Source organism: Macrobrachium rosenbergii, chromosome 4, assembly GCF_040412425.1.
Source record: "Macrobrachium rosenbergii isolate ZJJX-2024 chromosome 4, ASM4041242v1, whole genome shotgun sequence".
In the NCBI taxonomy this organism is placed as follows: Eukaryota; Metazoa; Arthropoda; class Malacostraca; order Decapoda; family Palaemonidae; genus Macrobrachium; species Macrobrachium rosenbergii.
The window spans coordinates 64487484-64505967 of NC_089744.1; the positions used below are offsets into that span (position 1 = coordinate 64487484).

The window sequence follows — 18484 nt, forward strand, 5'->3', positions numbered from 1 at the left end:
AAATAAAGTGCCGTGGTTGAATCAACACCCAACCTGACCAATATGCAACAATTTACACACCTGTTCCTGTTGCAGTACTTGCTCAAGCAGCTCATGACCTCAACAAACAAAAGAAAGACTTACGAACTGACCAACAAACTGCAAACGAGAGTGCTCACAACCTTTCGTCACCACCGCAAACTCCTGACTTACTCCCATCACTGTTTTCCTAACCACAGTCTCCCATATGTCACAATAAAAACCGCTACACCATTCCAAACTTAATGAGAGGATTAGCTTTACAAACACCCAATAAAATTAACAGTGTATTTTACCTACATTTCTTAACTGTATAATGCCTACACCTACTTCACTAATCCATTTAATGAAAATGACAAAATAATGATTAAATTTATAAAATTGACAGATAATCACACTTACCTCCTTCTCCCTCCCCTCCAACCTCTTCGTATCCTAATCCCCTCTAATCTCCATTATTCTCCAATTCTTTACCCTCTACATAATTTCTGATGCTTTCCCCTGAAACTCCTGCTTTAGTTAATACATCAGCTATTTGAGGCTTTCCTTTTATCCATGTTACCTCCTTTAATTCTCCAGAGTCTATTGTTTCTCATATTGCTGCAATATCAATTTTTAATCTCTTACTACAGTGGACACCCCCTATTTGTGGTTCTGCCCCCTATTCGTGGTTCCAGATTCATGGCTTCTATTCGTGGAATTCTCTGTGGAACATATATACACTTTATTTGCGATATTTTTCATAGAGAAATATTCACAGATTACTGTATTTTTATATAATTTTCGTGACTCAATACACTTTTTGTGATAAAACTATTAAAATATTCAGGTATAAGCATTTTTAGAGGGTTTTTTAGTGTTTTGAACTATCAAAATAGGCAGTTATAAGAGTTTTTAGAGGGGTTTTAAGTATTCATGGATTTTAGCTTTTCGCAGGGAGTAGTGGTATGCATCCCCAGTGAATACCGGGGGTCGACTGTACTTAATCCTGTAATGTACTTGATTTTATTGGAGTCATTAGTGTTTTACTATCAGTTTACTATCTCTTCCCACAATGTTTGAAATATACCAATCCTTCTATGGCCTCCCCTATACTCAGGGCTTCTGCTTCAATGGTGGATTTTACTACTCTTCTTGATTTTCTGGATTTCCACCATATGGGACTTCTCCCCTTACCATCTGTCAAGGATATCACACAACCCAGTTGTGTATGACCATCTTCAATATTCCCAAATGAAGCAATTGCATATGCTTCCCAATAAATATTTTCTTCTCACTTATTATTACTTCTCCCATTATGTTCTTAGCTTTTCTCACTATTTTAATCAGCTTTTTCATATCTTGAGTCATTCTCTCTTTACAAGCTTTACTTAATTCACTAACATCGTATGACACTTCTGGCATGGTATACAGCGATACCCAATTCAACTGTCCCACCACTGATCTATACTCTGTTAACTCCTTTTGTCCTAACACTCTATTACCTGTAAATCTTCTAGATTCTGGTTCTCTTATAGAATTTATATACTGCCACTGATTAAGACAAATTCTGTTTTCCTTTTGCTCTACCATTACCCCTATATACTTACAACTTTTACTTTCTTGTTCTCCTACTTGCAATTTCCCTTTCCATTTCGCAATTGTTTCTTTTAAAAATCCTTCAGTTCCTCCATAACAAAAATCATCTACTGTGTATGTGTACATAAAATGCCATTCAATTTATTGTCTTTTCTCCAAAAGAATATATTAGGTTCTAATCTGCTTCTTTTACCTTTTAAGTTCCTCCACCACTTTTACCACCTTACAATAGCATGTCTTTGCTGCATTCTTTAGCCCATAAACAGTTTTCTTCAATTTCCATAATTCCTAATTTTAAATATACCTCTCTTTGTATTTCATAACCTTGGAAATATGCAGTTTTTATATCTATTGTATAGCAAGTCTAATCTTTCAATTTAATTATTGTCAAACATAATTTTAAAATTTAGGCATTGAATGTAGGAGCATCTTTTCCCATTCAGCCATTTCTTCTTCAAAACCCCTAGCTAACAATCTTGCTTTACATATCCTTTCTCCCCCTTTTACCTTCTCAGTTACTATCCACCTTGTAGATATACCTTTTTGTCCAACATCATTTGCCTCCTCATATACACTGTTTTCTCTCCAACTTTGTAGTTCTTTTTCTTTAGCTTCAATTATATTTTTATTTTCAAAACCTAGTAAAACCTCTTTAACTCTTTCTGATTCAGACCTATGATATATAGTCACAATTCCCCACAAACTGTCGATTTACATCCTGTGTCTAAAATTGCATGAACCTCTTCCCAAGGTTCTTCATCTATTTTACTAACTTCTCATATATAAACGTTTTCCTCTTCTTGTCCTGTTTCTAGTTTCTTCTTATTTTGAAAATTCTGAAGACAAACCATAGCCCTATGCCATTCCAATTTGCATATTGCACAAGTTGCTTTTCTTTCTCTGTTTATAGGATTTCTTCCACCTCTATCTCAATTCCATTTTCCCCGATATCTTTGATTTTCCCTTTCTCGCAGGAAATTCACATAAACTTCTGACCCCCACCATTCACCTTCCTCTTTATTCCCTAATCCCTCAAATATTCTTTTCATTACCTGTGACATTGTCTTATATTCCACCTGTGACATTGTTTTATATTCCAACTTTCCTTGACCACAAGCTGCTAATACCATTTGTTTTTTATTGTCTGTCAGACTCGCTTGTTCTAACACAAGAAAACCTTTTGCTTCTACTTTAAGCATGTTCTTCCCTAACGATCTACTACACTCCGATTCTGCCTTCTCATACCTAATTATAAAATCTCATCTTTTCACTAGATTCTCTTTCATTTTTCATTTTACTGTAATTTTCCATTAGAGTATCTTTTAGATATACTTCCATCTAGTTTAGATATTATCTTTGAACCCTCTTTATCCTTGAGTTCTTCTGTATCTATCCCTTCTGTCACTTCCAAAGCTTTTTCTTTTAGGCTCATTCTTGTCTCTATCCCCAGATATTTCATTTCCTCTCCACACACCACAAGCCAATCTCCGACTTGCCCTCTTCATCCTTTATACAGTAATGGCCCTGTATCCCACTAAATGTTGGACATTCTCTTCTCCACTTCCATTCTATCCCCAAATGCTTACTGTCAAATCTAATCATTTCTGACTGACCACACTCTGCTACCACTTCTAGCCTGACCAATATCCAACAGTTACTCAATTTACAACCTGTTCCTTTTGCGCTGCTCGCCAAAGCCAGCTCACAACCCTGACAAACAAAAGAAAGACTTATGAACTGACCAACAAACTGCAAATGAGAGCGCTCACTACCTTTTGTCACCACTGCAAACTCCTGACTTACTCCCATTACTGTTTTCCTAATTACCGTCTTCCGGACATTTTATAAAGTCACAACAACAACCACTGCGCCATTCCAAACATATTGAGGGTTAGCTTTACAAATACCCAATAAAATTAACAGCGTACTTTGTCTACATTTCTTAAATGTATAATGCCTAGGCCTACACCTATTTCGCTAACCCATTTAATGAAAACAACAATATCCATTTATAAAATTGACAGATAATCAGTGGCTTCACACTAAAAAAAATAAACACAGATTTGGCTACAAAAATGTATCATATGTGTTATAGTTGTAGCTTAATGATAAAACTGATAATTTTTGTTTTAAAACAGAAACACTGATGGGAAAATTTCTTGCTGGGATATGTTATACTAAATACAGTAATTTGACTAGCACAGGTTATTCATGCTTCAGCACTGTTGATTTAAATTGTAATGATAACTCTACTTACTACTTTGTGTAAAATTTGGCAGTAAGATAAAAAAATGAGGCCTGAAAATATCCCTGCATGACTGCACTTAATTACTGTAATGAATATGCTATATGCAATGGGAGCTGTAGTACTTCTTATAAAGATAAACTACTGAAAAAACATCACCCTACAAAAGTTCATGTTTTTAAATAACAAGACAAGACAGGTTTCACAAAATCAGACAAAATCTGAAGACTGAAATAAGACAATGGGAATATGCATATCTTGACAAAAACATTACTTTATTTGAGCAATATGTAACGCAAGAATAACCCTATATAAACTGTGTAATAATACTGAACAATTAACACACACACACACACACACACTACCTTCTCACAATAGATAGAGCCAATGTACCCCTATAATATCCAAGAAACTAGAATCCAGTAAACTGAAAACCTTATGATTTTGAATTCTAAACCCAGATGTGGCAGGCAAACATCCTTAAAAGTTAATTCACATATAATGGATACAAAGATGGAAACAAAATAATGCAGCACATTACCTCCTGTTTCTCCAATTTGTTCTGATCATCTATTCTGGTAATAATTTCAGTCATATTTGTCTCCAGTACCATACCACCCATTACTAATTCATTCAGTATATAGTGAACCTGAAAACAAAGAATGGAAAGCAAATAAGGAATTAAAATTTATAAATCAGAAAGGTTCACAAGAGTAAATACTATACAGTATATCAAATAATACTGAGATATGGTATATAATCATATCTCAAGCCGATTTTTTTCTGTTTACATGTTCATACTATATTAGATCTTAATATGTTGCAAAATACCTTATTATATTTAATATGCTTGAAAACTGGACAGCCACATAAAACATATTTAACTGTTTTGTAAGTGTTGCTCTGCATTCTCTGCCCCAATTTAATTACTGGCAGATTCATTATTCAATGAAGATGGACATTATGTACTAAAGATGATGGATTTCTGAGAGTAAAATCAATACAGGAATAGTTATCCTCAATCTAAGTTGCAGCTATGGCTGCTTTATCAGCATCTTCAATTCCCTGAGTGCCTATGAGCAAGGATTCAACATACAATATTTCACCAATGGAAATTACTGGCGTGTTCTTAATAATCTTAATTACCAACCACACTCCAGACAGTTCTGCTGTGAAAATAGCAGCATTAGTGGGTCAAGAAATCTGCCTCATATCATTAGATGGTATTACAGCAAATCCTAAATAATTTGTGGGTAGTGCAAATTTCCAAATTCATACTGTGTATCAAACAAGGTGTGAATGATTGCTTATAACATGCCTCTGATCAACAAATTTTTTAGTTGGCAAGTCACTTGCATCAATCTTTTGAACTTATTGAACTTAGAGAGAAGACTAGAGAGAGAGAGAGAGAGAGAATATTCATCACTTTCAACTTTTACACATTAATCTGGGGACTGGAAGGTTCCTGTGCAGACTCTGAGACCTTTATGAGCTAGCAGTGTGTCTTCCAGTACAGTGTCTGATGTTGAGCTGTATATTACGCTTCCAAATTCTAAGATTTATAAAACAGTTTCTCTGTACAATAACATCAGGGTTGATCTGTCAGCTCTCAAGATGCATGAAAGTCTTTAACTATTCTCGTAAGTGTTATGAAATCCAGGTTGCATAGTTTTGTGACATGCATATAAACTTTTATTTGGATACAATCTTTCCATCAATTGCAATCCTTACTTAGCTGATACTAATTTTGACAGTCTTGTTATCAAGATACAGTACTGGAAAATGACAGAAATACTTGTTCAATGTTTGTTCTCAGATTTCCACTCTCACCCTCTGATGTGGTTAAATTTTCTTTCTCCTAATGACAGCAGTGACCTAAGAGCTCTTAACTTTGTTTTTTATTTTAGCCACGAGCATCATAAATGACACCGTACACAAGTCTGGTAAATTACTTTGACACAATATACAAGTGTTAGGGTATAACAAGCATGGCTGGTCCTCTCATTTTGACTTTAGGTTATGCTCTAACTTCTTTACTAAGAGACTGAGCAGGCTGGGTCTAATGTGTCACACTCCTCTAAAATATGTATACTACCTATATATAAAATCTCAAGGAAACTGGAATGACATTTCAAGAGATCATTTATATTTAAACTGACCACAAACATCAAAGACAATTAAGTTGATCCTGTTGTTCTTTGAGATGAAAGTTCTATCAACATAATTCATAGCCTAATTCCTTCTTCATTGCTGAAAAACTGTATTAAAGATAAACGTGGTTCAATGATTGTAGATTTGCTTATTTGAAGAGAGGAGAGGCTTATTACCTTTGGAATATGAATAGATCTGATTTGACATGGAATAATTATACTCAACTAAGAAACTAAGAGCTACAGATTGAAGAGTTTATGGTTCAGCTGAAAATGAATGCAAGTGGAGCACTGACCGCAGATGTTAATGAGTTTACAGCTTCTTTCTCTTCTTACCATTTATCAGTTGCAAATATTTCTTCCAACCAACAACATGTTTACTGTACCATCATTCTAGCAAATATATTACAAATTTTCACCACCATGTATCAGTCCTCTTGAAAATGTCTTAGAAATACCAAAGATGAAACAGGTTAGGATTTGTGCCTATTGTTTAATTTCCCTGCAATACATACACATCCAATACATGTTCCTTTGAGTTGCAGTTTAGTGAAGGACTAATAAAGGCAAATCAGACAATAGGCAGGCTGCCCATTGTCTGATTAAAGTTTGGAAAGTAAATACAGTAGATTAAAATTGCATACATAATTCATAATATACAAAAGTCTACTACAATTTGTAACTGCAGCATGGACGAGTTGGAGTGAGATAGCTAAATTACTTGTTAATAAGAAAGACCCCAAGTAGAAACAACAGAAACATGGGGACCTGCAAGGAAACTGATGGAGATTTTTAAAACAGAGGCAGGAAAGTAGACTGAGATATTGAACGTTAAGATAGTCTGGACATATGATGAAAGAGCATATGAGGAAGTAGTAGGATAAAGACCATTAGGGAATACAGGAAATTTTGGAAAGAGGTTAGATGAAGATAGGCCTGATAAAAGTACAGGCAGGAGTACAGGACAGTAGAGTTTGGAAGAAACTTATTTCACATCTAACTCTATACATATAAAATCTGACAAAAATGTGTGATATGTATAATAATGATGGCTTGTTCAAATTATGTTCCAAAGTTAAGGTCTACATAGTTCAAATGATATTTTCTCTCCCCCTCTCTTACTGCCATGAAGTCTTTCCACAGTCTACTAGTGATCCCCCTATCTTATTACAAAACAGGATGAGTTTTAATTTTCAATTTGTAAACTTCAAGAAAATCCAGAGGACTTACCTTATCTACATGGAAAATAAGATCCAATTCACATACATTTTCAAAACATTTATCCAATGTTTCAACAAAGACTTGAATAAGATCTAATATCCCAAGTTCACTCTCTGATGAGTCCACACAAAATACGAAGTAAAGAGTTGCATAGTGCCGATAAATCAACTTATAATCTGATCCACCAATAAGGCTGAAATTATAATAATACTGTTGTAATAAATATTTTATAAATGTGGCTATATGTAAAATTTGAGTGGTAGTTACCTTTCTTATGAGATAAAATCAAAACCTTAAACCACTGCAAGTGTTGATACACAAAAACAGTTCAACTGTCCCCTAAATTTCACTAGGATCAGGAGTGCTAACTCCCTGCAAAAATTGAAAATCTGAATAACTCTTGACCCCTAAAAATCTTCAGTCTTAATACTTAACATACATTACATAGGCTTTTGATAGTGTAACCACTGCTTGTCCTCAAGAATTCTCTCATAGCTGGTCTATGCCAGAATAGTGCCACTGCTGGTACAATAATGGAATATAAATGGACTTACAGCAGGAGGGCACTTGATCCTGCCTTACACAATTCTTTCCCTCTTCTACAAGTGACGCAGGTCAAGCCTGTCATTACTCTTGGGTCTTTTTATTAGTGAAAACATCATGGCTCTCTACATACATAGTTTGTTCATTGTGTAGTACTCGATCACTGAGATGTAACTGTCCACTGAGAAAAGTTAAGTACTATACTTAGTTATCAGTTTTCCATGGAATACAGTAGTGTTTCCTAATACTATTGCCGTGTTTCTTGGTAAAATATGAGTTTTATTTACATACATTCTTGAGTTGAGCATTCTCATATTTTTTCACATTTCTTGGCTTCTTTCTAAATGTCAATATACTGTACAGAGTGTTCTGAAGAGATTTCATTATAATGACGATATCTATCTTTAACATAATACCTGCTGGATCCATTCACTCCAGGTTTACCTAGATGTCACAGATAATGTCCAAGACAGTCATCTTTTCTTTCACCCTGCCACTAACAAGCTTAGTTAGTTATAAAATGATCTGTTTAACCAGACCTCTGAACTCTTTTAGGGTTCTTCTCGGGCTGGAGAAAGAAGGGGGAAAGAGTACATAAAAAATTAAGTAATTAAATAAAAAAAATAATAAAAAAAAGGGGAAAAATTCAAATAAAAAATAAAAAATCAAGAGGGAAAAAAAAGGGAAAGAAAGGGATGGAAAAAGGGGATCATATTTTATTTATCAATTTAATTTTGTTTAAGAAGAGAATGATATTATTAATTGAAAAGTTATTACCTTCTGCTAGAATATCCTTTATTGATTTATTTTGTAAATAAGTATTTCTTTCATGATGCCATCTGGGACAGTCAATCAAGATATGTTTGATTGTTATTGGGATGTTACATCTTTCACAAGTTATTGGATTCATGTGCGGAGTTGATATCAGACGACCATGTGTGAGTCTGGAATGTCCTATTCTGAGTCTTGTTAAAATTACTTCATTAATTCTTTGCTTTTGGGTAGAAGAACGCCACTTTTTAACTTCGTTCTTGATTTGGTTTAGTTTGTTTTGAGGGGGTATATTTGTCTAATCATTTTGCCAATCCCTATAAATTAAAGGTTTAACTGATGCTAGCCAGTCTGATATGGGGGCTTTTGTAGTAGTTCGGGGGATTGTACAAGCCAATTTAGCAGCTTTATCTGCTTTCTCATTACCCTCAATGCCTACAAGGGCTGGGATCCAACAAATTTGAACTTGAAGGTCGTTTGTAATTTACTGATGAATTTCCTGTTGGATATTTTGGACAAGGTGATTATTTGATTTAAATGATCCTATTGCTTCAATTGCACTTCTTGAGTCACTCAATATTTGTGCTGAAGGAATTCCTTTTTTTGTTATAATCTTGAGAGCCAATTGTATGGCTATTAATTCAGCTGTAAATACTGATGATATTAGAGGAAGGCCCATTTGCATAATTTTATCACTTGAATAGGCTGCTGAGCCCATTCCAGCTTCATTTTTGGATCCATCTGTGTAGATTATGAAGGGATTACCCTTCCATCTTATGTGTTCCATGGCATGTTGATGGTACATTTCTGTGTTGAACATATATTTCTTTGAAAGATATGATAAATATGTGCATGGGCTGAGAATTATCTGTGTGTCCTTACTTAAAAAGAGGATGCCCCATTCCATCCCCAAGTTGTATAATGTCCAGATAAGCAGCTCACTGACTTTCCTTGGAAATGTCTTTTTCAAAGAGGTTCCCAAGTTTACAGGGTGATCATCAGAGACAGTGTTCCTCAAATATTACTGCTATGATATCGAAGAGGTTTGACTACACTGTGTGTCAGTAGGTGGTAAGTTATGTCCCCTAGAGGAAAGTGAGGGGCCCCTCTGATTTCATGGTACTTCTGAGATATTACCAAGATGGAGTGGTTATCTTGCATCCAATCCCAACATGCTCGGGAAAGATACCTCTGTGTCAACACATAAAGGGTCTTCATCCCCCTTTATTTGCTGCTAATTCTTCACAAGAACCCCAAAATGAAAAAGTGGAAAAGTGATCTCTCACATGGGTTTGAAGCCCTGGTTCTTCTGAAAATTGCTGGGATGGAGTGGTTATCTTGCATTCCCTCCCAACATAATTGGGTGAATCACTTTATTACCATAAGGTCAACACACCTACAGGTTCTTTATGCCTGTTTATTCATAGTTAATCCCTCAAAGGAACCCCAAATAGGAGAAAAGAGGTGATCCTTTCCATGACTTACAATGACCATTCTCATCTGGGTGGTTAGAAATTTTTGGGAATCTTTTCTCAAGAGCTAGGCCATTTTGTCATGTCAATTTCTTCCATATGCTCCTTTACTGAGAAGCAGCAACTTAACTATCACAAAAATGATTTTGACACAAGAAAATCATATTTATGACGGCTGCTGTGAGTTGGAATCTTTGGTGGATGTTTTACAGACACTAGCCAGCAATAGCAGGTCTTGACCTACTGTACCACTGTTGCCACCACCTGTGGAAGAGGGATGAATCACGATTTTCTGGGTAGTTGCTGTAACGCAGGATATGGTGCCTTCCTGCATGAGTCCATACATATTCCATTGCTATAACAACAATGGCACTATCCCTACCTAGACCAGCTATGAGAGAATTCTTGATATTTGTCACTGACTTATGAAGCCCCACTTGGATGTAGGAGTAACTCCTCCGAGGACTCACAGCAGCTACCAAAAACATGTTTTTCCTATGTCAGAACCTGTTTTACCATAAAGTCAATTATTTATACACAATACATTACTCTTTTTACTGCACAGTGCAGAATCAACAAAGCAGAGGCAGAGAGCAAGAGTGAGCAAGAAAGAAAATTGACAATCTTAAAAATATCACTTCCCTGTAAGGATGTGCTAGTACAGTACTTTATTTACTCCATTCAAGACTCATATAATGACTCAGTGATACTGAACAATGTTGAGGATGTGACAAACACACTGATGCAGATCTTATACAAGAATCCATACATACATGACTAATGTTTAACCACTGTGCAGCATTATTACCATTCAATCTGTAAGTGGAGGTGGATTATCAGGCTCTTCACCCCTATCATCAATGTGTTCCTGGTGAGGAGTAACAGCAGCAAAAGTGGTTACTCTCAAAGCCTCCGTGATGGCAGGCATGGCAGAGGCAGATGCTATAGAAGGAGAAGCTGGGATTCTAGCTTTGACCTTCAGGACTTTTTTTACCTTTTCATCTTTATGTGTCTTTAAAAATGTATTTATACAGTGAGATTCCTTCAACTGCCTTTTCTCTCACTTTCCAGACATGCATTACTGACAGTTCATTACAGTCATAAAAATATTCCTCGAGAGCATTCAACCTACACAAACCCTCTGCAATATTATCTACTATAAACTTGTTTTCTGACACTGGTTCTTCTTCATCTGATATAGCATCTGATTAGGTCAACTCTATTAACCCTTAAACGCCGAGCCTCTATTTACAAAAGTGTCTGCCGTATGCTGGCGGGGTTTGAGAGTTAGCGCCCAGAAGCGGAAAAAAGTTTTTCAAAAAATCACAGCACGCTTAGTTTTTAAGATTAAAAGTTCATTTTGGCTCCTTTTTTTCTCATTGCCTTAAGTTTAGTATGCAACCATCAGATATGAAAAAAATATTATTATCATTTATAAATATTACAATATATGAATGCGAAAAAAATTTCATATATAATTGTATACAAATCGCGCTGTGAGCAACAACAACAAGTATATCTTAGTTTAACCAGAAATTGTGATGATTTTGGTATATAACAAATTGTAAAACGATCAAAGCAACACAGAAAATATTATCACAAAATGATGCATGAATTCGTAACGCGTGGACGTAAAAAAGTTTTTTTTCAAAAATTCACCATAAATCGAAATATTGTGCTAGAGACTTCCCATTTGTTGCAAAATGAAGGTAAATTATTGAATATTACTAGAATGTAAGAGTTTTAGCTTACAATTGCATTTTTAGACCATTTCAGTCGAGTCAAAGTTGACCGAAGGTTGAAATTTCTGCACTTATCGTGATATGAAAATATTTCAAAACTGATAAAACCTATAACCATGAGTTATTTTTTGTTGTACTCTACATGAAATTGCGCACATTTTCATATATAAAACTTTATGTAACGGCTAATATAAAATGGTGCAAAAATTACGACAAAGTGACTAAAGAAATTCTGAGATTTTCAGCAGACTTAGCGTGTGCGGAGGTAAAAGTTTTTTTCAAAACTTCACTATAAATAAAATATTGTGCTAGAGACTTCCAATTTGTTGCAAAATGAAGGTAAATGATTGAATATTACTAGAATGTAAGAGTTTTAGCTTAAAATTGCATTTTTCGACCATTTCGGTTGAGTCAAAGTTGGCCGAAGGTTGAAATTTTGGCACTTACTGTGATTTATATGAAAATATGTCAAAACTGATAAAAGCTACAACCATGAGTTATTTTTTGTTGTATTCTACATGAAATTGCACACATTTTCACATATAAAACGTTATGTAACAGCTAATATAAAACGGTGCAAAAATTACGACAAAGTGACGAAAGAATTTCTGAGATTTTCAGCAGAGTTAGCGCCCGCGGATGTAAGGAAAAAGATTTTTTCACAAATTCACCATAAATCGAAATATTGTGCTAGAGACTTCTCGTTTGTTGCAAAATGAAGGTAAATGATTGAATATTACTAGAATATAAGAGTTTTAGCTTACAATTGCATTTTTCGACCATTTCGGTCGAGTCAAAGTTGACCGAAGGTTGAAATTCTGGCACTTATCGTGATTTATATGAAAATATGTCAAAATTGATAAAAGCTACAACCACGAGTTATTTTTTGTTGTATTCTACATGAAATTGCACACATTTTCATATATAAAACTTTATGTAACGGCTAACAGAAAACTGCGCAAAAATTACATTTTTATGATAAAATGATGTTTCATTATACTTACCAAAACACTGTAAAAGCTTTTATCTCTTTAAAATCGACACGTCCGAGATATAAATTTTCAAATTTTGTTTGGAACGCTGATACAATTGGCGGGAGACCCAACCCCACCGGATGCCGGTGGGGGTGGCGTGGCAGGAGACATACCTATGAACCCAGGTCAGTTTCATTCTCGGGCGTATTGGGAACGCATCTCGCACGTCCGTCTGCCTCAAACTGTTTGGTTTCCTTTGTCTGCTTGCGCTTAGTTGTGGTGTCTCTCCTTGGTGAAGTACTCAATTGCCTGTTTATTAATCTAGTTAGCCTAGCTCTGGGAATTGGTAGCTATGTCGGATTCAAGTTTCTCGGGATCCAGAGTTTGCGCAGGGAATTTGTGCTCCGCCAAACTAGTTAAACTTAAGTACGACCACCATTCTTTGTGTACAGCATGTAGGGGTCAAGAGTGTTCCCAGGAGAACACATGCAGTGAATGTATGGAATGGAGTCAGGAGTTTTGGCAAACATACAGTTCCCATCAGGTAAAGCTGGTTAGGGATAGGGATAGGAAAGCCTTTAAGCGTAAAGGAAGCTAGGGCTATCTTCTTCTTCGGTGGTGGCATCGGCGTCACCTCCTCTACCGGCTGTTCCTTCCTCCTCTCCTACCCCCTCCTCTACCGCTGCTCTTTCCCCTCTCATATTCCCCCCTCTTCTTCACCAGCTTCCCAGTATGTTTTCCCTAAAGCCAAGCCCAGCCTCGAGGCTGATAAATCAGAATTCGTTCTTTTCAGAAATCAAATGGAAGCGCAAATGAACAGTTTCATGGAGTCGGTCTTAAGTTTAGTGCGCTACACCGTAGTCCGGGCGTTAGCGTCGGTGATGACGTCAGTGTTGGTGTTGGTGATAACAATGTGGTTGTTCGCGATCGTGTTTCAGGCGAGTCTGCTCGTTTTTCTGAATCTTTTGAGCAAAGGCAACTGTCCCGCTCGCCTTCTGAGGCTAGAAGACAGTCCGGCGCTGGCGAAAAGGTCAGAAATTATTGCCCACGAGCAGGCTCGTCCTCTAAGGCACAGGAAAGCCTTAGTCCTGGTGGCGAAAGTAGTAAGCTTGACTCGCCTTCGAAGCGTCGAAAAGCTTCAGGGAGACGTGAAAGTGATTCTCGCAAGGCCCAGGAGGTTCGGGGGCGCGTAAGCTCGCGTAGTGTTTCTCCATCGACGCGTCGATCTTCTCGCCATCGCCGACATCGCAGGATGGTGTCCCCAGAAGCTTCGTCAAGGCGGTTGCAGTCGAAGCGGCACTACCTAAGGTTAAGTTCTTCAGGTGAGAGTAGCAGCAGTTCATCTTCAGTCTCTTCATATTCCAGCTCTTCGGATCTCCCCCTCCTCGTCATCGCCATAGTGGGATCAGACCTCTCGGCCCTTAAAGAGGCAATCTTGGATAATTCCTTCCCTAGGGTTACTAAACTCTTCAAGAAAAGGACAGCCAGCCCTATACCTGGTTGCTCAGCATGGGGATCCGATCAAGAAGATACATTTCAGACGCTTCCTCCCAGGTCACCTAGGGCAGTCAAGAGGCCTAGCCCTCTCCAGGAAGTTCCGCCGCAAGTGCCCGGGCCTCTTACTCTTCCTCCTACACACGAAGTGTCTACTCCTTTGGCTACATCCTCGCCCTCCCAGGAGTCTATTCTGTTGGAAGAGAAGCTAGAAAAGGTAGTCCGCAAAGTCCTTGGTATTCCTGAGGATAAAGAAGTCATTCCTCCTCAACTCCTGGACGGTCTGGGCACGGAACCGATTCTTTCTGGTGAAGAGGAAGGTCCAGGTGAATCGGGGCCTTCTTCCCATTACGCTTCTCTACTCAGCTTTCTGCTGCAGTCGTACCCTCAACATTTTCAGCCGACAGCCCCCTCTTCTCCGACTTCTACGTTGTGTCTAGGAAAACAATGTCCTGCCACTTCACTTCCCAAGTTGGTACTCTCCACCGCCTCCAAGAAAGCATTAAAAGAGGTAGAGGCGTGGTTGGAAGCTAAGAGGTCCTCGGGTAAGTCGTCGTTTGCGTACCCTCCTTCAAAGCTGTCGAAAAGGAGGCAAAATTATTACAGCACAGGAGCTTCTTCACTGGGATCCGCAATTTCAGCACAAGGGGACTTCGGCTCCTTTGTGGACCCCTCAAGACGCATTTCATTCGAGGCAGCCAAGACCTTCTTTTCTGCCCTAAATGTAGAACATTTTTCCAAGAACCTCTTCAAGCTCCTAGAGTTTGTCAGCTTTATCGATTGGTCAATGGGAGCTATTTTTAAACAGGTGGAGCAGGCTAATGTCGCAGAAGACGTCTTGGAGAAAATCACGGGGTTCCTTTCCTGCACCGATATTACTATCCATGATGCAGCAGGCGAAATTTCCTCCCTCTTCGCCATGGCCACTCTGAAGAAGAGGGAAACTTGGTGCTCGTTCTTATCTAAGGCTGTGACTTCTTCGCAGAGAACGGCGTTGATGTTCGCACCCTTTGACAAGGAGGGCCTTTTCCCAGATGCAGTAGTGAAAGGCATCCTGTCAGCCATTGATAAGAGGGCGTCGTCACACATCCTGTCTATATCTTCCACCAGACCGAGGCCTGCTCCCGCTCCTTTGACCAAGATGGTATCTCCTCTTAACAGGCATCCGTTTCGTAACTCCAGGTCCAAACCTTACTCAAGGTCCCGCTCCAACTCCAGGGGTCACAAGTTCTCCTCGAAGCCACAAGGTCGTCATGCCAGTAAGTAGGATCCCTGTCCTCCATGCGCCGGTGGGAGCCAGACTCAGCCTCTTTTGGGAGGAATGGAGAGACAGAGGTGCAGATCAGTGGGTGGTGCAAGTGCTCCAGCTAGGCTACCGCCTTCCGTTCGCCCAACCTCCTCCTCTCTCCAATTCTCCCATTTCCTTGACAGCATACTCAGGAGGCTCAGTCACGTTTTCGCCCCTAGAGACAGAAGTCCAGTCTCTCTTAGGGAAAATGGTCATCGGGTAGTACAGGACATGTCAACCCCGGTTTCTACAACCACCTGTTTGTAGTCCCCAAGTCATCAGGGGTTGGAGGCCAGTTCTCGACGTAAGTGCTCTCAATCTGTACTTAGTGAAACCAAGTTTTCCATGGAAACGAACCGCTCAGTTCTTCAGGCACTAACTCGGGGAGATTGGATGGTGACCCTCGACATGGAAGATGCCTATTTCCACATTCCAGTACATCAGGACTCCAGGAGGTATCTTCGCTTTGTTTTCAAGGACAGAGTTTACCAGTTCCGGGCCCTCTGCTTCGGCCTGTCGACAGCCCCAACTTGTGTTCACCAGGATTCTCACCCGATAGGTCATTGGCTCCACCTGGTGGGAGTTCAGATCTCCTTGTACCTCGACGACTGGCTACTCTGTTCATCATCAAGGGACCGCTGCATGGAGGACCTTCACAGAACCCTAAGGTTAGCTCGAGACTTAGGGATTCTGATAAACACGGAAAAGTCGAGCTTAGTTCCTTCACAGAGGATTCTTTATTTGGGGATGACTCTGGACAGTCTAGCTTTTCGGGCTTTTCTGTCTCCCAAAAGGGTCTCCTCCTGCCTTCAGACGGTAGAGAAGTTTCTCCTCCTGGACAGTTGCTCCGCCCGTCAGTGGATGGCTCTCCTGGGAACTCTGTCGTCAGTGGAGCAATTTGTAAAGTTAGGCCGTCTGCACATGAGACCCTTACAGTTTTTCCTCAGGGGCTCTTGGGACAGAAGGACCCAAACGGACTCCACGGTCTTCAACATTCCCCCCGACGTCAAGGGGCATCTTCTCTGGTGGAAATCGCCAGAAAGGCTTTCGGAGGGTCTAGATCTCCTCCCAAGACAACCATCCCTGCAGATGTTCTCAGACGCGTCCAATGTTGGGTGGGGAGCACATCTAGCCAACCTCAGGACGTCAGGAGTTTGGTCGGACGAACAGAAGAAGCTCCACATCAACGTCAAGGAACTGTTGGCCATTCATCTCGCTCTCCAGGACTTTTCGACCCACGTCTCAGGCCAAGCAGTCGCTGTTCACGCCGACAACTCGACGGCTCTAGCCTACATCCGGAAACAGGGAGGTACCCATTCCTTCTCCCTGTTCAAAGCTGCGAGGGACCTTCTTCTGTGGGCGGACAGCAACAGGGTGACCCTGTTCCCTCGGTTTGTGCAGGGAAAGCTGAACGTCCTGGCGGACCAACTCAGCCGTCGGAACCAGACTCTCCCTACGGAGTGGACCCTGCACCCACAAGTGTGCCTAGATCTGTGGAATCTGTGGGGCACTCCCATAATAGATCTCTTCGCTACCTCCAAGAACCATTGTCTCCCAGTGTTCTGCTCACCAGTTCCAGACCCACTGACTCACTTGGTGGACGCCATGCTCCTAGACTGGACGAACCTGTTTGCCTATGCCTTCCCTCCTTTCGGGCTCATCAGGCAAGTGATAAACAAAGTGAAATTCCATCAGAAGGTCGAACTGATCCTTGTTGCCCCGTTCTGGCCAAGGAAGGAGTGGTTCCCGGACCTGCTAGATCTCCTGATAGTCTTCCCAAGGCTTCTCCCTCAAAAGAAGTCGCTTCTCAGACAACCCCACCTAATGAAGGTCCACCAGGGATTGTCCACTCTCGCTCTGACAGGCTTCAGACTGTCAGGAAGCTCATCAGAGCGCGAGGTTTTTCAAGCAAGGCTGCAGAGGCTATTGCGAGGTGCAGAAGGGACTCCTCTAGCAAATTATACCAATCCAAGTGGACAGTCTTCAGGAACTGGTGTAGAAAAAATAGTATCTCCTCTTCTTCGACGTCTATAACTCAACTTGCCGATTTTTTCATTTACTTGAGGGATTCAAGAAAATTGTTGCCATCAACCATCAAGGGTTACAGAGCTATGCTGTCCTCCGTCTTCTACCATAGGGGGTTAGACCTATCAAATAACCGAGACTTGTCAGACCTCCTCAAGTCCTTAGACACAGCTAAGACCCCAAAACCTGCCCTTGCCTGGAATTTAGATGTAGTTTTGGGGTGGTTGATGTCTCCAAGGTACGAACCTTTAGAAGATCTTTCTCTTAGAGACCTCACTAAGAAATCCCTTTTTCTGGTTACTTTAGCAACGGCAAAGAGGGTTAGTGAAATACAGGCCATTGACAAGGAAGTGGGTTTTTCACAAGGTAATGCTGTTTGCTCGTTCACCTTGAATTTTCTGGCCAAGAACGAGTCTCCTTCAACCCGTGGCCTCGGTCCTTTACCATTCAGAACCTCTCCCCAAGTGGCTGGCCCTCAAGAATTGGAGGCTTCTTTGTGCCCGTTAGAGCTATCAACACTTACTTAGCCAGAACGGCCAGCATCAGAGGACGTTCCTCTAACCTGTGGTGTTCAGTGAAAGCTCCAACAAACCTTTATCCAAGAATGCCCTGGCTTTCTTCATCAAGGAACTCATCTTAGAGGCGCACAGGCACATCAACGAAGAGGGCGCGCACGCCTAGTCAAGTCTCACATTCACGAAGTGCGCTCAATAGCAACTTCAGTGGCTTTCCGTCATAATAAGTCACTTTCGCAGATCACACAGAGCACTTCTGGAGGTTGAAGTCAGTGTTTGCGTCTCACTACCTTAGGGAGGTCGAAGTTGCGTATCAGGACCTGTTTGCGTTAGGTTCCGTATCGGTAGCAGGCTTGGTTTTAGGGGGAACACACTAGGGGGGTAGGTTCTTTATCTTTCCTTCCCCCTGTGGTTTTATGGTTGCTGGATTAATGGGAAGCTGGGGGTG

The 18484-nt window shown here is 39.8% G+C and overlaps 1 protein-coding gene across 2 annotated transcripts in view; it reads right to left on the bottom strand.

The window, feature by feature from the left end:
* or (AP-3 complex subunit sigma-2 or) overlaps nucleotides 1-18484 on the bottom strand; it is a 76605-nt gene that overhangs the window by 20254 nt on the left and 37867 nt on the right. For both annotated transcript variants that reach the window (XM_067098609.1, XM_067098601.1), the window contains exons 3-4: nucleotides 7222-7405; nucleotides 4383-4490 (exon numbers count right to left, since the gene is read on the bottom strand). In XM_067098609.1, the coding sequence (XP_066954710.1) occupies nucleotides 4383-4490; nucleotides 7222-7405 (292 nt within the window). The remainder of the gene's footprint in view (nucleotides 1-4382; nucleotides 4491-7221; nucleotides 7406-18484) is intronic.